This window comes from Suillus subaureus (assembly GCF_016647635.1).
Source record: "Suillus subaureus strain MN1 chromosome Unknown BJ212scaffold_5, whole genome shotgun sequence".
In the NCBI taxonomy this organism is placed as follows: domain Eukaryota; kingdom Fungi; phylum Basidiomycota; class Agaricomycetes; order Boletales; family Suillaceae; genus Suillus; species Suillus subaureus.
The window spans coordinates 1468937-1492312 of NW_024538561.1; the positions used below are offsets into that span (position 1 = coordinate 1468937).

Here is a 23376-nt window from a genome sequence, read left to right on the forward strand (position 1 = left end):
TGTGGCAAAGCGTTCAGCTTGCCTGCAACTCCCTGACCCTGAAACCGGAGTTCATCGGTGGTAAAATTATAACGTGTGCTTATAAGTTCACGTGCATCGTCAAGTACAACTCGACGATGTAGATAATGCAGTGTGATGGAATGCTGGAATAAAAATCAGTAAGAAATACAGAGCATTCAGGGTATTGAAATTGAGCACTTACACGTTGTTGGGTGACGAATAGCGTCCATAATCTTCCTATCCTGCAGTGAAGTGCTGTTGTCGACCGCTGAGCTGTATGCCATCGAATCTGCTCGATAACGCTCAGTACAGAAATGATGACGTTGGAAAGATGTCGAGAACAGCGCCTACCTTTCTTTTTTTTTTTACCACCGAATGACTTGGACGACACCTGCTTTTGTTCTAGGTGCTACTTCTAGTAAGAGGTGTTGGGCGTTCACCTCAGCCTGACGTTTCTTCAACTGCATCTGGCCTTCCTCCAGCTGGGCTCGATTTTGTGTGCTTGTTGAGAATCGTGCTAATTGAATGTGATGTTGGCATTCTGAAGTTTAGCGTTAAGACCTTGGCTGATTGCGGGGCGGATTGTGAGGGTATAGGGTCTTACATCATGGTGGTGTCGACAGAAGCCGAAATACTGCAGTGGAATGTTCCATAGACTTGCGAACTCCAGAGATTCAAGGGGTCCGGTCATCGTCATCCCATGGGTATGTTATACTGAATATATGTATACGTGCTAACTTGTGGCTTAGACTCACCAAATCATTGCCAGGTACCCATACATTCCTGAGCCTGACATGATCACCGAACCTGAAATCGGCAGTCCACTTGAGTCAACATGTGAGCCAGGAGCAACTATAGCGCATTAGCTGAAACCGCAGCCAGTGCTGAAGGTGGATCATTCGAATCTTGATGATGGGACCTGCAGGCATGAGAATTATAGCACCTCCCCGCACGAGCTTCGTATACTGCAGAGATTTTTTGGAGGATAAGCTCAACAATCTTTCCTGAGGAGCAATGGGAAATTGGAATGTAGCCATAACCATGTGTTGCTCATATTAATGTAAATGATCAATCGATAAGCTAAGCTCAAAGGCGAAGAATGTCCTAGAGTGTGCGTATATACACTCGCGCGCGACGACTGTTCGAGCTCCGTCTAGACATCGCTTATGTCCGAAAAGAAAGGAGCCTAGCCGGCGTGCTTATATTAGATCACATCTCTCCTGTGTCATTCCACTCATCGTGATGTCGAGTTTCACGCCAAACCATGCCCTCCAGAACCCAAAGTTCGAGGGTTACAAACTGGAGGTAATCTCACAAGAAGACGCTGTGACGCGCTTTGGCCTTGAATATAGACCCACACAAGTGGCTAATTCTGGTCGATCCCCACTGTCTTTCAAGGAGATCCAGAGCAGGATCACACATAACCACCTGGCCATGGCAAACGGCAGCGGCAGGTGTCTATACATCGACTCAGAGCATCATGTTATCCTCGTCGACTTTACGAACGTAAGCTTTTGTGATGCCATCTTGTGTTCCACCATCAGTCTCACATCGTGCACAAGTAGGACAGTCACACACCATCATTTACTGTGGTTTATGAACTTCCCACTCCGATCAGCGCTCCTGCATCTGTGCAGGTCCATCGCGAATATCCATCAGCAGTGTTTCTTGACGCAAGGACTGCATTCGTCGCCGATGGCCAAGGGGCACTTTACATCCTCGGACTTCCTGCAGAAGGAGTTGCTACTATCCTAGCTGCTTTGAACTTGCTGATAACACGCAAACTCCTCATTCGGCTCCGACTCCATTCCGCATTCACTCTGTCGCCTAAGTTGTCCGATAGCGCAGCTATAGCACTTCTGTCTTCTCGCTTCTATGGAGACCCTGAAGCTGCTCAAACGCAATCAATGGCAAGCCATGCATCTGAATTTGACGTCTGGGCTGCGAGATTCTCGTTGCCTTTTCCAAACCAGAACAGCGATCTCGCTCCCATTGACATTCTTTGGAGGAGGCGGGGACAGGATGTACCCATGCTGACGGAGTATGACAATTATCGAAAATGCTATCTACTGGCTGGTAGCTCCGTCTATCGTGAGCTCAGCCAGCCAACCCCACCCTCGTACGAGCCCTCAGTCAGATGAAGTGGCCCCTATTCCGCGTCTGGGTGAGGAATTAGATGTAGAGACTCTCCCCAGGCCTCCACCATATTCCTGGACACAGACATCTGACTCCGTGACAGTGGCCTTCCCTCTCCCTGCAACAACTCCAACTTCAAGCATTAAAGTGACATTTTCCCAAAAGACCTTGACGGTGCACGTCCAAACCACATCACATGTTGAAGGCGTCCCTCTTCCCCGCTATTCTGCTCAACAGCTTTGGGACGGCATTCAAACCTCCACCAGCTTCTGGACTTGGGATCGCGAGGGAGAGCACTCATTTGGATTGCTCACGTTGCATCTGGACAAACAGCGTGAAAATACTCGATGGATGCATGTATTTGCATCTGCGGGTACACCAGGCGGAGAGGAGGAAGTTCTAGAAACCCTCGACCCTTCAGAGCTCTACCTCATCAGAGAGTCGTTGGAGAAGTACACAGCCGCACTCCAAAGTGGGGAGGATATGAGCGGGCTTGGACTGGGCCGAGGAGTACCAGCGCTTGCTCAGGGAGAGATGGATGAGGAAGTTGACTTTTCAGTCGGACGAGTGGCGTTCCTGACGTGGGTGGATGAGGATGGAGGGGTCCCTGTGTGGTCATCTGGCTTTGGTAATTCTGCATGCAACATTCTTTCGATCGATCTTCCTGGATCGGGTCCAGGAGCATCTATGGTTGTGAAGAATGGTATTGATGGCATCCTGTTCGCATTGGATGAAGCACAGGGGGTGGGTTCTCTGCCTACTTGGACGCACAGCTCAACCTTCTCGGCGCTCGCCTTTGTGCTCGCCTCTAAGCGGGATACACGCTTCACGTATCATGTCTCATCGAAAGCGGTTTTGGCATTCGAGAACGGCAGTAGGGATCGAGGAGGGAATGTATACATCTACCGCGGTGGGCGTCCGGGTCAACTTTGGGCAAAACAAAGTGTATTGAAAGTCGGCGATGGAAGCGCTGGTTCTCTGTTAGGTGTTGGTACGTTCAAAACGGCACAGGGGCACACGATTGTCTGTCTGTGCGAGAATGAGCTAGTGGTGATGCACAACATCTTTTGAATAAAATTGGAGGAAAGTACAGCGGACAGCCTGTAGTTCGAAGTATAATACTTGTGATACTACAGGAGGGAATCATGAACCGTCAATATTTGAAGGCGACGGTAAGAAAATAGTAATAGACGAAGCACGAGGTAGCCCAGAACACAACCTGCAGCGATCACTGACAGGTAAAAGGAAAATTAAAACACATTGAAAAACACAACTATGCCTTCAAAGGGTCTTCACTAGAGGGCATTAAGCTGTCAACATTCATCGGGGGATCACCTCGGAGAGGCACCTTGAATTGCTGGACGGGAGTGACATCTCCGTTGAGTCTAGGATTTGGCGGACTAGGTGATGGACTGGGGGATTTCGGGATGCCGTCATTTACGTCATCGAATGGACTAGCTCCATCGTCATCATCCTGAACCTCCTCAATCCGGGCGACGCCATCCAAGGACTTGTCAGTATCTTCATCGTCAAAGTCATCGTCGACCTCAAAGGAGGCAAGGCGTGCGCGCAGACCAGCTCCAGCGACAGGTGGCTGTGCACGGGGAAGCCCGAACGTGTCGCTGAAGAATGAGCGTCCACTAAAGGACGCTTCCATGTCATCACTACTGTCGTCCTCATCGTCGTTGCTGGCGAACATGAGGCGACCAGCATCGTTAAGGATCCCTGAACCCGGATGGAAAGAAATACCACCAGTGCTTCCCAAGACACGAGCAAATGGACTATTTCCGCCAAACAAACTGCCTGACGAGCTGTCCTCGCCTCGCTCCCTCCTCAATCTGTCCCTCTCTTGCTGCGCCTCTCTCCGCGCTCTGTATGATGACAGTCGATCTGATGAATAGATTTGTGGGATAGAGTCGGGTGTTGAATAACCGTAGCGGTTCTTGACACGATCTTTGACCCAGTCGTACCATTCTTGCTTCGTTCTCCCATGAAGAAGAGCCACGATGAGGACAGTCATGTTATCGCACCCGATACCTGACCCAGACGAGGTATCTGGAGCAAGACAATGCTCGCACATCATCTCTCCGATCTCTTTGAGTTCCAAGCCCTCTGAGACTTTTAGCCGCACAAAGTCAACGACGGCTTGTGAAGATAGACAGTCCCAGATACCTGACAAAAAATTAGAACCATGTCGTGCTTAGGACTCGCTGTCTCACCATCACAGGCCAGGACTAGAAACTCGTCTTCATCTGTCACATCGTGGACGGTGACATCAGGATCAGCTGTAATAATTTGTTTTTGAGGACCGAGTGCATAGTTTTTCTTGAATTCGAAATCTCCCAAAGCGCGAGACAACGCAAGGTTTCCTAGGAAGTCCATCATAAGTAAAGTCTCAGAGAGTGATTGGATGACTCACCATTGACGCGTCCATATTCTACGTATCCTCCAGCTTCCGTGATCCGTTTCCGTTCGGCTGAATACTAGTGAACAAAGATAATGGGCCAATGGTTGAATGATCAACGTACTCTCGCTTGATGGTTTATGGTCGAAACTCAAAGGCTTGGCATTACCTTGGACGCTAAGGACAGACCGGGAATCACCAGCATTTGCCTGTCGTGCAACTATTGGCAAAAGGATAATGGAATAAGAAAAACTGCTGTACCACATAAATCTTGTTATCGTCTGTTATCAAAGCAGCTACAGCAGTACAACCTGATGGGTCACGGGTATGCGACGGATCTGTGTTGAAATGAGCGGAGTGTGCAGAGGCACCAAGGCGATATAACATACCAGCGAGGAGATCTTCATCGGTGCCAAGGAATGCTTTCTTCAATGCTTCATCATAACGCTTTTCACGATATGCCTCTTCTGAAACTAGTCGCTTGTGAACGTTCTTCCCCGCAAACCTCGCGACGGTACTTCCTGTGAAGAATCAAACTAAGTTCGAGGCTAGGATCCGCGAAAAGAATCGGCAAGCAATTTACCACCGTGTCCATCATAAACAGCAAAGAATGTGTTTTTATCGGCTGTGCTCTCTTCAAGGGTCAGCATGGTCACATGGGCATCTTCCATAGCTGCAACAAGGACAAGATACGCGAAATGAGTGAGATCACATCAAAACTGCAGCCGAAAAACTAGTGACGCACTGATTCTCCATCCTTGCATCTCAGAAACTGCAAATAGATAGCGATCATCTTCTCCCGTTTCTGATTTCTTCTCTGTGGCTGTAGAAAGAAACAGGGATAGGTCATGAATGTGTTTCTTGTAATAAAATGACATCCAAAAGGCTGCACAAGGGCCCCCTTACCTGGTGCTGAGAGCGTTTGACCCTAATGGACAGCCGAAAAGTAAGACTAGCCGTATAGTGATGAGATGTGTCAGAGCGTACCATGGATGGCTATTGAGGAGAAAGACGTAAGAAAGTAGAATGTGATCGCTTAGCCGATGAGCCGAATCAGAACTGTGTAAGTGTCAGACTGTAGAGTTTCGTGGCTCGAAGGGATGGAAATGAAAGGCGAAGGGTAAAATTTCAAGAGGATGCAGATATGGTCTATGCTGGTCAACGAGCACAGCAAGCACACAAGTCATTCCTATTTTGTCTTGTTTGTCTGCTAGGGTTATCCTGAGCTGATGCCGGGCCCTGGCTATCCTACCTTGTAGCCCTAGTACGTACTCACTCGGCAAATCCGGGGTAGGACAACAACCAGCAGCAGCAGGGTACGTAGCAGCAGGGAATCGCGTAATGACTTTGAGTCACAATTGAATCACAATTGAATCAGGTTCCTAATTTTGCCATATGGTCACGGTGACTGGGCCGGGCTCACCACCACTGTAACTCTAAACTTGTGCGTGTATTTTGCAATTATCTAATTGGCTGGCTGATCACAGGAAACGTGATGGTTTATAAGGCCTAGGTTGATAGCAGGCCGTCCTTTCGAACATCCTGTTTCAAATTTTCAAACTTTCTACCGTGCATACGCGACAAGACTGACGACTGTCAAGAAGTTCACACACTCTATGCCTGCAATACAATGAAGCCTCGCGTCGTCAGTCCGTTGTGTCGCTTTGGCGTGCACCGAAGTACGACCGCCCGGACTGCAAATTCTCTGTCATGTGGCTTGCTCAAACTCGGATAAGTGATTCGGAGCGTCGTGATAGTCCTGACGTTTTCTTAGGCATCTGCTGAGGATAATGGTAGTTAAAACGTGACGCAGGACACTCACCGGCACCGGAATCTTCCAATTACCGCAAAGTACGTGAACTTCGAAGTGACACAGTAATTCAGCCCTTGAGATAAGAATGAATGACTGTCGAGATGATTGCAGGTCGCACTTTCCTGAAAAGTTCCTCACAGGTGACAACGCATTATGAATCTGATACGATACCGCTTAGGTGTAACCTGCGGACCTAGGGCAATCGGTTGCTTCTCGCTTTATCCATTGTATGCCGTAAGGAAGTAGCTAGAAGCTTCGACTTCGGGTTCGGAAAGGAAATTCCCGCTATAAAGCAAATTATGGGCACACGACCACTTTTACTCTGCCAATTGTAAGCACCCTCATTTGCCACGCAAGTCTGTGCGGAGGGCGCAGGTAAGTTATCATATCTTTAATGTTTTTCGGCAAAGCTTATTTCCACGCTCCCATCTCCTGAGATCATTGGTCGATAACTAGGAATATATACTGTGGTATTTATTCACGCTCGGAAGAGTGTTGTATGAAGAAGGATAACACAATGAACCCCTCACATCATACATCGCACAGCAGCTCTGAGGTATGTCTTTAAGCTCGATGTTGACACCCTCCTAACATGTGCGGCTTTGTAGCAGCATCAGAAATATGCTTCTGTTGGTTATAGGCGCAAACGGACATGGAGTGTCTCGCACTCTTCCATAACCTCCCAGTCGTCTACTGCATCACGATTTCCACAAAAGCTTTACGATCCATCCCCTGCTGAGGTCGTCCAAGGCGACCTCGAAGCTTATGGTTCATTTACCACGACCGTATCAGCACTCTTCTGGCTCCGCTCGTGTTTTTCTGTCCCTTCCAAACCACACGGGAAGCAACTGGACACAGGGTGGGCGAACGAGTACAACTTTGAACCCCCCGATTTCTCTCGATCGCGGTCTTGTTCACCTGTTCGCCCATCTATAAGTTGCACGTCCTCTATGAACTCAGCCTTTGGTGAACAACTTATATCTGGTTTATCCTCGCATGACTCCCCGCCTGCATCACCTCTCGGGGACAATATCTCTACACTTTGTCCCATTCTTGAAGCTATCGAGAATGCCTCGAAGTTGTCGTGCCGCACTGTGTGCGTCACATGCTTAAAAACAGGTAGGGACTTCCCGCACTGTCCCCGGTGTGGAGATATGTGGTGCTCCAGGGAATGTAGGATGCAGGGAGGGAAGAGACACGTTTGTAGAACGTGATTCCCTCTATGGTCTCTTACAATGAATACCGTCGCTGTCCAGATTTTCTTCAAAATGCTTTCCACCACTTTTATTGCCCATATACCGTTTTACAGCGACCCCATACGCACACACCATGCTTCTAGACACTTTGTTCCGCACGCGTCACGCTTCTAGGCAGCTTCTTTTTATTTACGCAAGCGTCATATGCTCCAACAGCTTTCTTTGATACATGCGTAACGCCAATTGAATTGAATTAAGTGTATTGGATGGAGTCATATGACGTCTATTAAGATTAACTGAAGACAATTCTTGTGCCCTGCGCAGGCACAATTGCGACATTTTGTTGTTTCTTCTTAGCCTCCCAGGACGGATGAAGCGATTTCTCGTCCTTACGGTTACCTAACACGAGGCGAGCGGATGCCTCGTATCTGTTCTTGTCTGGTATTCGGGTATTTTGCCTGCGGCCAGAGAACGGCGCGCCATCAGAATCGTGATTACCATTTCTGTGCTGTCGCTGATGTTGGCGGACGACCGCAATGCTGGAAGGGGCATCGGGACGGTTAGAAGCTTTCTGCTTCATCACATGATTGGCATGTCTTCCAAATTTCTTCTCCCATATTCTGAAGAAGAATTAAGTTTAATTGTTCCAAAATCAAGCCAGAAACTTACGCCCTGCGTGCCCGCTGACCACGTCTGTTCTTCTTGGCTGTGTCAGCTGCTCTCTCCTCGCTGTCGCTAAAATCGGTGTCCGAATCTCCGCGAATAAAACCCACCGAAAGGGAAGGTAGAAAAGCAGATTGCGTTGCTTTTGATTCCCCCCGACTTGATCGTTCGCGAGGGACGGGGAGATCATCACCACCGTCAGAGGTGTTGTCTTCCTCGTCAGACCCTTCATCGACCCCTGAATCTCCCTGGACAAAATGATCGCCGTCACTAACCGTGCCTGACTCCCAGCCATCATCTTCAAGATTTGCTCTCGGCTCATCTTCAGGAGTATCCACCGGAGGGACCTTAGGCAGACCCTCATTTTGTTGTGTCTTCTGTTTCTTCTTTCGAGACGGTGATACTTCGGCGCTATCGGCTTCTGCGGAGTAGACCCGTTCCGCAGGGTTCAGTAAGCGCCGGAGTCCCTCAATTATACGAGAAACATCAACCGCCAGGACCTTGGAACTAAGAAGCCTGCTTTGGACTATGCCTGCTGCGGATCCAGGTACAGCAGATGCGAACAAGTTGGAAGATAATGACTTTGACATCGCAGATTGCAGGTTGTGATCCTGTGAAAGGAATTTGTCTTTCCTGATTTTCGTTGAGAGAGCTGAGTCGGCGATAGGCCCGGGGTCGAGTTGCTGGTAGACTATTCGATAAAGACGTATATCAGATGCATCGTATGTGCTCACCTTGAGAGCCATATGCTGTGCTTCGATATCTTTGACTGCATTATCATCGCCTTTGCGCCTGGGAAATAAATCGTCAGAAAAACATTCTAATGACGAAACTGACCACACACCTCGCGTCTTTCATTTTCTTCAAAATCTTCTGCATCTCGAAGGTTTTTGCCTTCTTCGCGGCTTTCCTGACCTCCCTTGCGTCATGATGCTTGATGAATAATCAAGGATTAAGATTTTGGGTGGCTACCAATTAGAGAACGAGACGTGCCAGTTTCTTCTCTAACTTAGTCCCGATGTTCTAGGGTACAAATAAGGTAAACCATGGCATGAAATGACTTGGTATTGAACGCGCACCGTCTCGTCAGTTTGAGGTTGTCCTCTTTCTCTTCGTCGTTCTTACTGGCGCCTCAGCAAGTGACATCAGTATTTGTTATGTCTCCACTGAGCTAAACTTCGTGTGATGGGATCGAGAGGTCGGTGGACCAAGTAGTAGGTTCATATATCTCTGTAAAAGTACTCCATGGCTTTTAGGCGCTTGGCCCATATTAAAGCGGCTGACGTAAACGGACTTAAGATCAAGCTTCGCGTGTTAGTACTGTCGACTCTACTGTTCACTTTGTCAATGACACGGTGGCCATGGATGAAGACTCACAGGAAACCCGATTGTTCGCAGCTTTCGAGCGCCATGATGAGTTTGTAGCAGCTCAAAACACCCTGCTGGCAGTCGATTTGTTCGCAGAACCCAGCCGTGGAGAGGAAGACGTGGAACTCGATTGCAGTCGAAAATTAATCATGATTGTAAGTCGTCCGTTATATCCAGGGTTGACATGCTTTGATGTGATTGAGAAAGTTTGGAGAATACCAAGAGCAATCGTATTTGTTGGACCCGTACCTTGAAAGCCTCGTGTCTCCCGTCGCGGAATGCCTTAGGAAATATGCAATGACATGCGTTAATGCACGAGGTGCTCAGTCTTCTCATAGCCGTGTGGAACGCCTCGCAGATCTTCTTTATAATTATATCAAGTTCCGCGGGTATAAGACAATAAGTCGGTGGTACTTTTCTGATATATCCCCTTTATATTCATTCCAAGCAGCTAGATTCTTCCCTCATGAAGTTGCCGATCTCTCAATCGCCTTGGATTTTATTCGGCTACCGTCGGGGCCAGTAAAAGATCCCAGTCAATGGGGGCTGCGATATGCCGTGCTGCTTTGGCTATCTCTCATTTGTCGGATCCCTTTCGACTTGCAGAAATTCGATGATGTCGCTCGATCCGGTGAAACAGCAAATGCGATCGAGCTCGTTGGAAAAGATCGCCTTAACATGGCTGGTTTAGAGCGCGAAGGAGCGGCTACCCTTCTGGCACGCTTCTATGCACGGTGAGCTCAAAGCACGCGATTGCATCTATTTCTTGAACTTCTTTAAGAAAGGACATCAAGCAGCAATTCTTCTCTTTTGTCGAGTGGTCAATGTCAGTCTTTCGCTCTTCGGATATCATCCTGGTGAGATGACTTGGTGCTTTCCGAAATGCGACTCACTTGAAGTAGTCTATAGGAGTATTGCAAGTCCTCTGTGAATTGGTTAAATCTGGTTCCTCTGAACAGCTCCAAGCCTTTACGCAACAGTTCTTGGAAATTACAGATACCTTAGAGCAAAGTACCACTTTGGCCAGCAACACACTGGTTCGAAAATATCGCACGAAACTGCTATCGCGCATCGCGTTGCGTTTGATGCCTCCAAATTTATCAAGATCCAAGTTAACATGTAATGTCAACTCACATCTCAACATGGTCGACGATTTAATCTATAATTTCGCAGTCCGTAGCCTGGATGGTGATATCAGGAACGAGACTGACAACGGGAACGCAGATGGTGACAATGAGGATATCGACGTCCCTGAAGAAATCGACACAATCTTGGAGTCTCTGTTCAAGAGCCTGCAGGACAAGGTATTTTTCTGTATGCCACGTGCAAACATCAATTACACAACGTATAGGACACAGTGGTACGATGGTCAGCGGCCAAAGGCATTGCCCGCCTTTCAGAACGCCTTCCGTCGGATTTTTCCTCTCAGGTATTAGAGACGATTCTTGGTCTTTTCTCAATCCATTCTATAGCAGGCGCAAGTGTTTATGACACTCCTGCCATCGCCGAGGCAACCTGGCATGGCGCCTCTCTCGCGTCAGCAGAGATGGCACGCAGAGGTCTTGTTCAAACTGCTGCACTAGGAAGCCTCCTGGGCTGGCTTTCGAAAGTGAGAAAAGCCAGATATGAATTAACTGCTTTCATGTGATGATGATGCACATTAGGCCCTCTACTTCGATATACGTAAGGGGGCCCATTCCATCGGATCAAACGTACGGGATGCTGCGGCCTATGTGATCTGGGCTTTAGCGAGGGCACAAGATCCGAAATCCTTCTCTCCCTATGCTCGTGAACTCGCGCAGTGGCTCATTTCTGTGGCGTTGTTCGACAGGGAAATTCACATTCGAAGAGCGGCTAGTGCCGCCTTCCAAGAACATGTTGGCAGGATGGTACACCTTGATGTGCTTGTCTCAGGTAAATTACGTCGAAAGTTCATGCAATGTGTTTCAGGCGCTGTTCCCACATGGTATCGACGTCCTTAGAAAAACCGACTTCTATGCGGTCAGCGTGCGACGGAATGCATTCACTGTCGCTGCTCCACAAGTCGCTGAGTAAGTCGCCCTTTCACAACTAAGAACGGTTGATTCAATGAACCTTGCTAGGCACCTGGAGTACAGATCATATCTGATCGATCACCTCATTTCGATCACTTTGCGTCACTGGGATGTTGCGATGAGGGAATTGGGTGCTCAGGCCTTGCGCCGGATATGCGAGCTCGACTTGAAGACACTAGGGCTAGAGTGTGCTTCGAAGATGGTGAGAAATTTGATTATTCGACAAAGGATATTTCTCATTTTGCTTTAGGCGGGATTTTTACACTCCGTTGATGTATCTGATGTGCATGGAGCACTTGCAGCATTAACAGGTATTTCTGAAGCGTACCGAGCTCAGGGGAGTGAAGAAAATGCAAGCAGTCGACAAAAGGTGCGAATGAAGTTCTCAATGTCTCCCTCGTGTTGATCGCCTATCAGATATTTGCCTTCATCGCGATTGTTTCCCAAGATGCCGTTATGTCCCCTCGAAACGGCCTAGTACTTGCGGCGGCGTGCGATCTCATTGCAAGCAGCTTGACACTGCAGGAGGTTGAGCTTCAAGAAAAATCATCCGTGCCCCATTGGAAAAGGATCGTGGACCAGGGACTGCGGCACAGAAGCTCTTCCGCCCAACAAGCTGCTGCCGCTGCCATGGCCACAACAAGTTCCTTAATAGATTGCTCGCCAGATGTGCACAGATAAGATTAATTGACGCTGCACTTTTCCATTAATTGACATGCCCCCCTCAGCACATTAATCAAGGACTTTCGCCGTGGCCCTCAGTCCCTGCAGCAAAGTCTTGGATATACTCTAGGGGTTCTCAATTACAATCCGCATCCGCATGGTTTCTCTGAGGTAGTCAAGTGCTTGTTGGATAGCGTCAATCCCAACGTAAGATTTTCCCTAGTTGAGGGTTTTATGCCGGTTGAAGCGGTGATCGCAGTCCTCTGGAAGAATGTCGAGCATTGAAGCACGTCGAAATTGCTTCCAAGCATTACCCAAGATCATCGCGAATGTACTGCCTCGCCTCACCGAGTGTTCGTGTTTTTATTTTATGTTCGGCGAATGTAAATGAAACATCTCCCCTCAGATCTAATTGCAGAAAATATGTGTGGAGTCATCGATGCCCTTGACAGCGGACTGGATGATTACACGATGGATGAGCGTGGCGACGTTGGTTCGTGGGTGCGGATGGCGTGCATTCAAGGTCTAGCATCGATTTTCGAAGATCTATTTCGCGTTTCAGGAAGCATACCTGAATTCGCGAGTTACCTGCCTGCGCAGAGGTATCACAGTGTGATAGCCAGAATCCTCCGTCAGGGCGTCGAAAGACTGGATAATGTACGTCAAATTGCGGGACACTGTTTATTGCAATTGTTTCGAATTCCTCTCCCGAGCGTTCCTCGTCAAGAGGAATGGTGCATCAAAGGCTCACAACTTATGATGAAGCTGTTTCTGAAGTGAGTCGCTAATGACTTGTGTTGCTCGCACCTATCTCATCCCGAATAGCGACGCCTCGGACGCTATAACCAGCTGGAGTGTTGGGGAATGGCTATTTCCTAAAGCCGTAGAACTGCTCCGCGTACAGGAGTACAGACATCCCCTACTGACAGGTCTTATACACAGTGTAGGAGCTAGAACTGGAAGCACGGTCCGTCTCCTTTGCACTTTTGTTTCGCATCTCTGATGACGTCACTAGCATCGCCCGGCATCTTCGAGTCTGGTTTCCTTTGCGCAGGGCCTCCAATTGTCCCCCGGCGATTCTGGCTATAGTTTGTTCGAGCTGTGTGACGACCTCATTGAGTGCGCGCAAGGGAGAACGACGTCAAACGCTGTGGTGGTCCCTATCTTGCAAACGTTCAATATGCTTTTGGAAGCAGACGTATTATCTCACTTGCCTAGCGTTGACAACGGCCCATCAAAGTCGCCTTCGTTTTCCTCTCAGTCGAACCGAACTAACGAAGCTTTTAGATTGGAGAAATTATTGAACATTGCGACGAGTAATGTCCTGCGATTGAAGAATGTACAGCGAGTGCAAGAGTCCATGAAAATGTGGGTTTATTAATCGCACGATAACACCACAACTGAGCGATATGTAGCGTCGTAAATCTCTTGATCATTTCCTCGGTGTCGAAATCATCCTCGGAGCGAATCATCGACTTCCTTTCTCACCCTTATCCAAAGGTCGTATTTTTACATCACGAATAGATGATACTGACCGTGTCTTAGATCCGGACCAGTACGGCTGAATACCTTTACACATTCACACAAAGCAGAGACCTCGGCTGGGAGGCAGATGAAGCAGTCGAAGAACTACTTCTTGAAACAGAATGGTACAGTTTAGGAATCGTGTCCCCTTTTTTCGCTCAAATAGCTGACTTTATCACAGGTCTTCGGAAAGCATGCAAGTGAAGGTGGCAGCCACTCGCGTCTCGGAGCTCCTCTCTTGCGCAATTACCGAGTGATTAAAACGTTGTCCAGTGTACGACCTATACGCAGGATTAAGTCGCATGTAGATCATATCGTATGAACACCCTTAGCTGGAATATACTTTTTTTATACGAGGGGCGTGTTGTGATCTTAATGTGGGAGGCGTGGGAAAGTCGGTTTGCAGCAGCCTGCTACTTACAGTGGGTCCGAAAACCGTAGTCCTGTGCCCGCCAACGCCCAGCCTCACCTGTGCATCATGGTTGCAGACCCTCGCATGAGTGACGGAGAGCTAGCCGCAATCAATGCAGCTGCAGTGACACGGGAATACCACGTCCAACCACACCTTGGTGCGTCCCAAAGCATAAGCATTGCAAGACGCCGAGTAGTTATTGACGAGCCCACAAGACTACCGCACTGTTTCTGCGATCAATGGGTTTGTGCCGTTGTCATAGCTAATGAGTGATCTGACCGGGTCCCTACAGCCCACTTGTGGTGCTTGATAATGTCAAGGTAGGCGGCGTTTTGATGTTGATATTGATTTTGTTCTAGTTTTACATTGCCTTTGGTTGGGTTGTGCTGACCTACATACTTGCTTGTTTTACGCAGTTCCCTTCATACAATGAGATCGTACAGCTAACTTTACCCGATGGATCGAAGCGAGGCGGCCAGGTTTTGGAAGTTCAAGGAAAGAAGGCGATTGTTCAGGTGTTTGAAGGCACGTCAGGGGTGGACGTCAAAGCGACGCATGTCGAATTCACAGGAAGCAGTATGAAGTTACCTGTGGCCGAGGACATGCTTGGTCGTATCTTCAACGGTTCTGGAAATCCTATTGATCAGGGTCCAAAAGTGTTTGCTGAGGATTACTTGGACATTAATGGTGCGTGATACTTGTAGAGACTCGGCCACCTTCTAGTATTGATCGGTGGTGCAGGATACCCAATCAATCCTTACTCGCGCATATATCCTGAGGAAATGATCCAGACTGGAATTTCGACTATTGATACGATGAATTCAATCGCACGTGGACAAAAGATTCCTATTTTCTCTGCTGCTGGTTTGCCGCACAACGAGGTGCATATGAAGTCCACACAGAATCAAAAACCCCTTAAGGAGCTAACCGAAATGCGCAGATCGCAGCCCAGATCGTACGTCAAGCCGGTCTAGTGAAACGTCCCACCAAAGACGTCCATGACGGCCACGAAGACAATTTCTCGGTCGTGTTCGCAGCAATGGGTGTCAACATGGAAACCGCACGGTTCTTCAAAGAAGACTTCGAGTCAAACGGTAGTCTCGATCGCGTGACGTTGTTCCTTAATCTTGCGAACGACCCCACCATCGAGCGTATTATTACGCCTCGTCTTGCGCTCACTACGGCAGAATACTATGCATACCAGCTGGAGAAACACGTGTTGGTCATCTTGACTGACATGTCGTCTTATGCGGATGCCTTGCGTGAGGTGCGTTCTTCGTTTCTGTCGATGCTTTCTAGAAAGAGACTTACCACTCTCGGTGTGGTTCATGTGAAGGTTTCTGCGGCTCGGGAAGAAGTTCCTGGACGTCGTGGCTACCCGGGTTACATGTACACAGACTTGTCAACAATTTACGAACGGGCTGGGCGAGTGGAGGGACGGAATGGTTCTATTACTCAAATTCCCATTCTGACCATGCCAAACGATGGTGACGTCATCCCGCCTTTTTTCCATGTTCGAGCGCTGATCCGATGAGTCAGACATTACACATCCAATTCCTGATTTGACTGGATATATCACTGAGGGACAGATTTTTGTAGACCGACAATTGCACAACAGACAGATATACCCGCCCATCAATGTTTTGCCATCTCTATCACGACTGATGAAGAGCGCGATTGGGGAGAAGCTTACAAGGAAGGATCATGGCGATGTTTCGAACCAATTGGTGGGTGCCTTCATATTAGCCGAAATGACGATCTGACTGAGTTGGGATTGGTGCAGTATGCGAAATACGCGATCGGTCGCGATGCAGCTGCGATGAAGGCTGTTGTTGGCGAGGAGGCACTGTCGGCTGAAGATAAGCTTGCCCTGGAGTTCTTGGACAAGTTTGAGCGTCAATTTGTTGGCCAAGGTGGGTGAATTTATCAAGGGGCGCGGTGAAATTTTTCTGAAGGCTATGCAGGACCCTATGAGTCTCGTACTATCTTTGATTCGCTCGACTTGGCTTGGTCGCTACTTCGGATTTTCCCGAAGGAACAGCTTAACCGGATAAACCCAGAGATTATTGCAGAGTTCTACGGTAGGAAAGCTACGAAGAAGACTAGTGAGGAAGAGGAGATATTAATTGATATGTAACGATGACCTGTCTTACGATGTTCATAAAGCGATTTCTGGGGTGAATCTCCATGTGATGAGAAAACAAAGTCCGCAAGGATCGACGACGGCCAAGTTACCACGATTGCGTTTTGGCCATTATGAAAAGGAACGAGGCTAGGATGTACGAAATATGTCCGTGGTGTGCGGAGCCAATCAACGTTGATAGCACGAGTTTTTCCGGCTCGATCATGATTTTGAAAAGACTCCAGTACCAGTGAGCTAGCGTGTAATTTCTTGTACTTGATAAATAATTTAAGAGAGACACGTTCATGTGAATAGGATCTCCCTTACTAGACAGCGTGGTATACAGCTGGCCAAGCCTTGAAACTCGCGGCGTACGTCAGGTAAGGCAGTTGTGCATGTGTTCGCCCTGAGTTGCCTTTATATAACGAAACCCATCATTTTTCACTGACTAGACTCCCTTTTTATCTTGTACTACCAGCATGAGCGATTTCGGTCATCAACTCAACTGCAGAAAACGAAAACTCAACAACGACAACGAGGATGAACAGATTTCAGATCCAAAATCTAATTCAAACGATGATACCGCTACTAGTATGATACTAGACTCAACTTATGCTCCTCGTCAACCACCTCCCTCAATCTCAACTGATGCTGCACGAGCCGTATGGCCATCAGAACCCTCTCCAAAACGTCCAAGAGTCGACACTCATAATCTACAATCTTTCAAAACTCATAGGCGTTCAGCTAGGACACCTTCATCTCCTCTTACCAGTCCTTGGCGTTCTTTCAAATCACGCCCTGACCCTCATTGTACTGCTATCGATTGTCCCCCTCTACCAGTTCACCCTCCAGTCGACCTCTCATCACCCCATATTCCAGCAATGCATCCACTCATAAACAGACAGACCCTCAAAGAACTAGATCTCGACTCTATCCTTCGTAATCCACAACTTCGTCAGTTTTAATATCAATTAAACTTCTAATATATCTAATATTTCATAGGACACGACCTTCTTTTTGATGCTGGTCTCCAGTTTCGTCCTACATCTGGTCGACGTAAACGCGATCTATCAGACAAATATTGGTCCGCTATCGCACAAGAACTTCAAACAGGCTGCACCTGCGTTTCCTTTGATCTTCAATGGAAACCCCACGACCTCCTCTGCGTTTGCGCCCAAGGCCCTATACCTCAAGTACCTAGCCTCACCTACTGCTCCCCTCGTCGAGCACTCACACTCCGCATGCCCTCTCGTATTCGTCCCCTCCTCACAGAATTTCTCGAGGTTTTACTCTTTGTCATACAACCCCTTACAAGCATATGCGGCACATACGCCAATCCTGCAACTCTTCAGACGCAAATCGAGCAACACGCAGCTCAGGCCGCTCATCTCAGATCCCTCTTTGATCCGGAGCTTATTCAGCAGGAGCTTCACCACCAACTCTTCGATCCATCAGGACTCTTCATCGTCATTGGTCACACTCTCAAAAGCCACTGTGCCCCCATGCGTGATCGTCTTGTCGACGCTATGGTGGAAGCAGCCAAAGCTTGCGCCCCGGGCTGCGGTGGCACTAAAGCGGACGCGGTCAAGGCCGTTCGCATGTGCCTCGATATCTTGGAACTCATGAAACTGGCAAGTCTCTCCCAATCATCTTCCTTCCTTGTCCTGAAGGTCTTCTGCTTTAGGATATTGCGAACCATCAATTGCAAACCCTCCGCCCATTCCTCATAGAAACCGCGGGTCAATACGAGCTCAAGGCGTTCAAAGGCCGAAAGGGGGCAGGTGCCTCACTCGACCTTACCCGGAAATGGATACGAACGGCATACCACCACCTCGTGTCCTCGTCCCACCCAATTCCAATCTTACTTCCCCATCCGTCCCACCCTTCCAACACCATAACTCTAAATTATCGCCAACTCCCACAAACGCAGCAAATATACCTAAGCGTGCTCAAAGCACTCACAGACCTCGTTTTTGAACCTCCTTGTGGCCCATCCCCCACGCCCGTTCCACATTCCCACTCCCCCCAACGCGAACGCGTGTCGAAATCGAACATACCATATCTCCCACTATACCCCGAAACCACGTATCTGGACGGCGCGCGTCTGTTGGTGTTATCAGGCGAAGCGGCGGACGCCACTGCTATGTATATGTTCCTTCTTTTGTTTCGGCAACTGGCATTTAGCGATCCCGACCCTAACTCTTGCGGCGATCCGGGCTTGAAGGTGGTTGTGACCGATGCCCAACTCGCTTCGCTTAAAAAGGAAATTCGAGATATTTCTTCAGGGCATCTTGGACATTGTTTTGCGCAGGTGAAGGGAGATGGCGACGGTGAGAGATGGGCAAAGATTAGAGAGGATATTGTTTTGCAGATCGCTATGCGTGCGAAGGAGGCTCGTTCGTCTTCCACACCTTTGTCGACTTCCCCACGGACACGGAACCCAGAATCAGCATCAGCATCTGAAACAGGGTCGGATCCTCGACCCCAATCAAGGGTCCTCGCTTCCGCACCAGACGAGCGCATGCTCAAACTAGCCGAACGCTGGTCCGACACGAACATGCGTCCCAACTCGCCGCTGAGCACGCTGCTACGCAAGAGGATCCGCGATGTTGTATTTAATCAGGTCGTGGCGCTCACATTTCCTTCCACTTCTTCCTGCGATTCTGGCATAGGCTCAAACACGAACACAAGCCTAGGCAAGTCATTAAACTTGAAATCCCTCGTCCCTCCTTCGGCGTTATCCTCGGGCATGGAGCCTCTTGCAGATGAGATCCGCTTGCTCTCAGAGCGACTCTCGAGATTGGCGCATATCCATCTGGGGGTGTATCTTCCCCTGTATGAACAGGATGAATTTTCGACGTCTGTTTTTTCTGATTTAGAACCCTGTAGCTAGCCTGTTGTACATTATACATACATACCACCACCATCATCGTTCGGTTCCCACCCATCATCCTCCGATTTCTTTCCACATTTCCACGATTCTGTTCTTTCATTTTTTGACGGGCATTTAGGTCAAAGACCTACGCATATGATTGATACCTCTGACGAAATTGACGAAAGGAGCAACGAGGACGACTGCTGTGGCATTACCTTATCCAGTTAGCAGATAATACCCCCATCCATCTCCCATTGTATCCCATCATTCGAGGATCTAATGGATCGAATCAATGACAATGACAATGATATGTATGTTTTGATTTTAAGATATATGACGATGATAGATTTAGATTCAGAACTTCCTGCGTTTCTTCGAGGGCTGGGTTCTTTCTTCGTCTAGAGTAAATCGTGCGCGCTTCTTTGCACTTCCACTTCCGATGTCGATGTTGTTGGAAGCCGTACTTATGCTGGTGTTTTTGGGGGTGCGACCTGGAGCCGGAAACGGACGCGATCTCTTCTCCTTCTGACTCTGTTTCTTCTGCTTCTTTTCTATCGCTTTCTTTACTGCGCGCTTTCCTCCACTTGATGCGATGGCATCGTAGCGAGCTTTCATCAGCAACTCTTTTTTCTCGGCTGCATGGGAGACGAGGTAATTTTGATCAGCATCAGTCGGCAAAGACGAAGACCAAAAGAAGGAAGGGGAAAGAAGAGGGAAGATACTTACCCGGCTTCATCCACCAACCTGCCTTCCCCTTTTTCCTCTTCTCCCTCTCCTCCCTCCCGACCCTATCCAACGCCTCCATCTCCACCTTCTCCCTCTTGTCCCTATTAACACTACTTTCAGCCCTCTTCACTGCAAGCTCCAGTCTCCCAACCTCCCGCTCTCGCTCTGCGCGTAGGTCTTTGGGAGAGTTTAAGAGAAGCTTTCGCGCGAGGGTGAGGTTGGACCGGAGGGTGTCGAGTTCGGAGGTATGGAGCGTGGAAAGGAAAGTATATTGGGATTTGAATTTTTGAGGGTCGTAGGTGCCTGTTATGTGCAGGAAGCGGGGGTCTCGAGGTATAGGGTGTTTTGGATTCAATGACTGTTCGTCGACGGGTAACGGGGCGTTTGGAGGTTATTTCTGTGGGGCTGTGCGAGATGAGACGAGGAGGTGAGCGTGATAGGGGGAGTGGGTGCTTACGCATGCTTGCTAGATCTTTTGGCGAGGTCTTTACGCGGTTTTGAGTGTTTGTCTTGATGTTCTTTGTCTTTGTCTTTGGATGTAGTCGATTGTGGGCGTTCGTCGTTGGTTGGATATGCGTCTTCCTCTGATGGTGCGCCGGACTCGGACTCTGATTCGGAATCAGTTAGAGCGCGGGTTTGGGAGAGGGTGCGTTGTGCTTTGCGGAGCATTCCTAGAGGTACGGAAGATAGATCTAGAGATATAATAGAGGTAGAAACAAGTAGGATAAGTCAGTTGCATATAGACAAGTACAGGTGCTTGTATATGTGTAACGAAACTCGTACGCACCGTCTTCGAGAGACCGCTTCGGAGTAATGAGCGCAAATCAGTACGTCTGCACAGCGCGAAAGGAAAACGAGAGCGAACCAGATCTTGGGAAGGTTTCATGGGAAGAACGATGTTAGTGTCGTCGTCTGTTTCCTCTTCCGAGAGTCCTTCGCTGTCCTCATCTTGCGAGTCTGCCCACTGTACCACCCGAGGCGCATCCGCATCCTCATCCTCATCGTCCTGAGCATCCCCGGCACTCTCGTCAGAAACGTTCTCCGAGTCGCTATCTAACTCAGGTCCCGCTTCAGACTCAGATGCTGGGTGATGGTGCTGGTGCTCGTCTTCTGTTAGAGCATCATGATGGACGGGCTTTGATTGTACGTGTTGTAAGGCTGATTTTAGTGGTTTGGTGCGGTGTTGGAGGTTTGTTGGTGATCGAGTGTTGTGAGGCATACCCTAGCACAGCTGTGAGCTAGAGGGGAAGAGTCGGACGTGGCAGACTAATTAGATTTTGCGCTAGTGCACAGCCACATTCAACCTTGATTGAATGCATAAGTCATCTATGGTATGCCACTCTACTAAATTCTGCGAACTATTTTTCTGCAACGATATCATGTCGAAAACATTTCCTGATAAAAAAAGGAACGCAAATTCATCGATGCATATTGTCTTTTTCGAGATGAGTGTCATCGATAGCGGTCTTTAACCAAATGGATGGACACTGATACCACTGCCTCTGTGTCACAGCACTAGCTCTTGCACCTGGACCCAATATAATGCAGGTCGTGTATTTCAGACTTTTGGCACGACTTGGTCACTTGAAAATATTCAAAGGCAGTACGGTATGTGCAAAGGCATGCTGTGTCTAGCGTTAGATTCTAATACGAAAAGGACGCGGTACATTGCAAGCATTTGCATTGTTTGAGACTTGGACGAGTGTTATTGACATTACAGTAACTGACAGAACTAACTTTGTGTCACGATAGCTCTGGTACGCTGGCGTAATGATGTTTGAATATTTTCAAGTTATGGTGTGAGCCTTAAAGCTTAAATGCTCAATGCTTCCGGCATGACTTGGACGCATTCAAATGTAGTACGTAGATGACTCGCCTTCTAGTATTTCAGCTCCTGGTTCATCATCAAGTGTATGTACTCAATCTTCCCTTTAGCTTCCGAGAACTCATCACCGCGGGCATGGACAGGGCATGACTTTAAACGCTGGTCTCGGACAAGACGCAGAAGGCTACAGCCCATTCCATAGCTTCATGCTAGTATTACTGACAACTTCGTTACAGCTTGCTTCCCTTTTTGGCGACCACGCGTTTATGACTGCGAGACTGGAAATTCCGCGGACAACTGATCAGTCAAATTGCCGTCGTGTGTCACCTCCTGGAGCAAGGTCACGTTGGATGGAAGATAATCTGTCAGTCGCCTGATATGAACATCATGCTGTGTAACCACGTGAGATAAAAGAACATCGTAGAAAACAAGTAACCTAGATCTAAAATCTAGACACTCGAAACTGTAGCAATTACAGAAATCCAAAGCACTGGCCAGTTGCTTGCAAGTTCAGAAGTTCGCAATGCGGACCACTAGTTGATGCAGTTGCGGAGTTTAAATATGTCACGGTAGCTCGTAAGAAAGTGAGTTGATGCCATCCCATATCAGCCTATATCTTAACGTCGATATTTGATCACCAGTCCCTTTGCTAGCGAACCTAACATTCAGTCTGATTCAGACTCGACGGATAATGAAGGATCGGGCATCATGACCCTGCCCGACCCTGCTGCTACGATAGTACTGTTGAATCTCTGACCATCTGGTTGTCAAGTTGCGATCGAACACAATCAAGAAACAAGTGTTGTAACCAATAAAACCATTATTGCAACGTATGGAACCAGAGAAGCTGCGAAGGGAAAGGAAGAAGCCTGCGATCTGCGAAGAGGAGGAAGAAACCGGAAAGGGCGGGGGAGAAGGCTGACACTGGAGCCTGCTCACCGGTTCTCTGATGTGAGTGTCATCGTCGACATTCAGACGTTGTGGTTAATGACGGATAGCTCAAGAGTAAAAGATACAGTAAAATGTCGTTTATTCTTCTGTGGATAAGAAATAAATTATGAACAATTTTTCCGTCCACAGCAGATTTCTATACCCCGGGCGTGTAGATGATATGTGATTTACTTGTACACGTGTAATCATCATCCAATCACGGTCCCCTACTCATGGGAATGCATTTCTCAAAAAGGCATGCTCCTGGTGAGTATTTATCAAGTTCTCCGGTCGGAATGCCGATCGAAGAACTTTAGATCCAAGAGGTGGAGGACACAGGCTGTGACGCATTACGGTTGCTTCCAGAGGTATATATTTTAATTTCTACTACGAAGACCACTTACCCTACTTTCATTTTTTATATTTCACCAACTCAGGCTGTTAGCCTCTTGTCGCTCTTTAAGCAAGGCAGCGCCTCACATATAGGTGTTAGCTATGATATTCACGTCTATCACTGCCACGGGCCTTCCCATGCCATCTGATGGCAAGCCCGCTAGCTATTACTTCCATGTATCTACTCCCTATGGCCAGTGTAACACCACTGAGGTGGCAATGGCCAACCGCAGCGTGTCTTGGAACCAGATCCTCACCATACGTGAACGCCC

The 23376-nt window shown here is 48.3% G+C and overlaps 9 protein-coding genes across 9 annotated transcripts; 6 read left to right on the top strand and 3 right to left on the bottom strand.

The window, feature by feature from the left end:
• Nucleotides 1-1242: 1242 nt before the first annotated feature.
• On the top strand, nt 1243-3207 carry BJ212DRAFT_1296804 (uncharacterized protein; the record flags this gene model as incomplete). Its single annotated transcript, XM_041332506.1, has 3 exons — nt 1243-1506; nt 1566-2091; nt 2138-3207. The coding sequence occupies 3 exons, from the start codon at nt 1243-1245 to the stop codon at nt 3205-3207; spliced, it is 1860 nt and encodes a 619-aa protein (XP_041197266.1).
• A 202-nt stretch (nt 3208-3409) lies between these two features.
• On the bottom strand, nt 3410-5418 carry BJ212DRAFT_1263367 (phosphatase 2C-domain-containing protein; the record flags this gene model as incomplete). The annotated part of the gene is made up of 8 exons (XM_041330336.1): nt 3410-4308; nt 4356-4505; nt 4556-4612; nt 4665-4749; nt 4802-4878; nt 4930-5061; nt 5124-5213; nt 5286-5418. 8 exons carry the CDS (start codon nt 5416-5418, stop codon nt 3410-3412), a joined length of 1623 nt encoding a protein of 540 aa, XP_041197267.1.
• Nucleotides 5419-6685: 1267 nt separating this feature from the next.
• On the top strand, nt 6686-7891 carry BJ212DRAFT_833229 (uncharacterized protein). The gene is made up of 3 exons (XM_041344168.1): nt 6686-6728; nt 6791-6909; nt 6965-7891. Exons 2-3 carry the CDS (start codon nt 6853-6855, stop codon nt 7565-7567), a joined length of 660 nt encoding a protein of 219 aa, XP_041197268.1. The 5' UTR covers nt 6686-6728; nt 6791-6852; the 3' UTR covers nt 7568-7891.
• BJ212DRAFT_1331019 (Bud-site selection protein) lies at nt 7810-9525 on the bottom strand. Its single transcript, XM_041334747.1, has 5 exons — nt 9292-9525; nt 9057-9235; nt 8947-9004; nt 8219-8895; nt 7810-8169 (listed from the first exon to the last, which is right to left on the bottom strand). Exons 2-5 carry the CDS (start codon nt 9089-9091, stop codon nt 7842-7844), a joined length of 1098 nt encoding a protein of 365 aa, XP_041197269.1. The 5' UTR covers nt 9092-9235; nt 9292-9525; the 3' UTR covers nt 7810-7841.
• BJ212DRAFT_1425529 (TBCD protein) lies at nt 9526-14195 on the top strand. The gene is made up of 21 exons (XM_041337657.1): nt 9526-9735; nt 9788-9983; nt 10032-10314; nt 10362-10437; nt 10483-10699; nt 10754-10884; nt 10932-11189; nt 11245-11469; nt 11531-11631; nt 11683-11836; nt 11885-12004; nt 12052-12311; nt 12366-12504; nt 12557-12650; nt 12704-13073; nt 13123-13264; nt 13313-13536; nt 13585-13665; nt 13713-13797; nt 13843-13946; nt 14003-14195. The coding sequence occupies exons 1-21, from the start codon at nt 9574-9576 to the stop codon at nt 14076-14078; spliced, it is 3498 nt and encodes a 1165-aa protein (XP_041197270.1). The 5' UTR covers nt 9526-9573; the 3' UTR covers nt 14079-14195.
• Nucleotides 14196-14211: 16 nt separating this feature from the next.
• Nucleotides 14212-16435, top strand: BJ212DRAFT_1331033 (P-loop containing nucleoside triphosphate hydrolase protein). The gene is made up of 10 exons (XM_041334748.1): nt 14212-14390; nt 14449-14476; nt 14526-14553; nt 14650-14920; nt 14975-15114; nt 15174-15500; nt 15570-15720; nt 15773-15960; nt 16017-16146; nt 16198-16435. Exons 1-10 carry the CDS (start codon nt 14300-14302, stop codon nt 16368-16370), a joined length of 1527 nt encoding a protein of 508 aa, XP_041197271.1. The 5' UTR covers nt 14212-14299; the 3' UTR covers nt 16371-16435.
• A 513-nt stretch (nt 16436-16948) lies between these two features.
• BJ212DRAFT_1263920 (T-complex 11) lies at nt 16949-19248 on the top strand (the record flags this gene model as incomplete). Its single annotated transcript, XM_041330382.1, has 3 exons — nt 16949-17309; nt 17358-18016; nt 18040-19248. The coding sequence occupies 3 exons, from the start codon at nt 16949-16951 to the stop codon at nt 19246-19248; spliced, it is 2229 nt and encodes a 742-aa protein (XP_041197272.1).
• Nucleotides 19249-19584: 336 nt separating this feature from the next.
• BJ212DRAFT_1585515 (uncharacterized protein) lies at nt 19585-21271 on the bottom strand (the record flags this gene model as incomplete). Its single annotated transcript, XM_041342367.1, has 6 exons — nt 20822-21271; nt 20744-20759; nt 20414-20648; nt 20316-20353; nt 19957-20259; nt 19585-19865 (listed from the first exon to the last, which is right to left on the bottom strand). The coding sequence occupies exons 1-6, from the start codon at nt 21173-21175 to the stop codon at nt 19585-19587; spliced, it is 1227 nt and encodes a 408-aa protein (XP_041197273.1). The 5' UTR covers nt 21176-21271.
• Nucleotides 21272-21791: 520 nt separating this feature from the next.
• BJ212DRAFT_1296810 (uncharacterized protein) lies at nt 21792-22537 on the top strand (the record flags this gene model as incomplete). The annotated part of the gene is made up of 4 exons (XM_041332507.1): nt 21792-21815; nt 21892-22145; nt 22260-22365; nt 22451-22537. 4 exons carry the CDS (start codon nt 21792-21794, stop codon nt 22535-22537), a joined length of 471 nt encoding a protein of 156 aa, XP_041197274.1.
• Between the last annotated feature and the right edge of the window lie 839 nt (nt 22538-23376).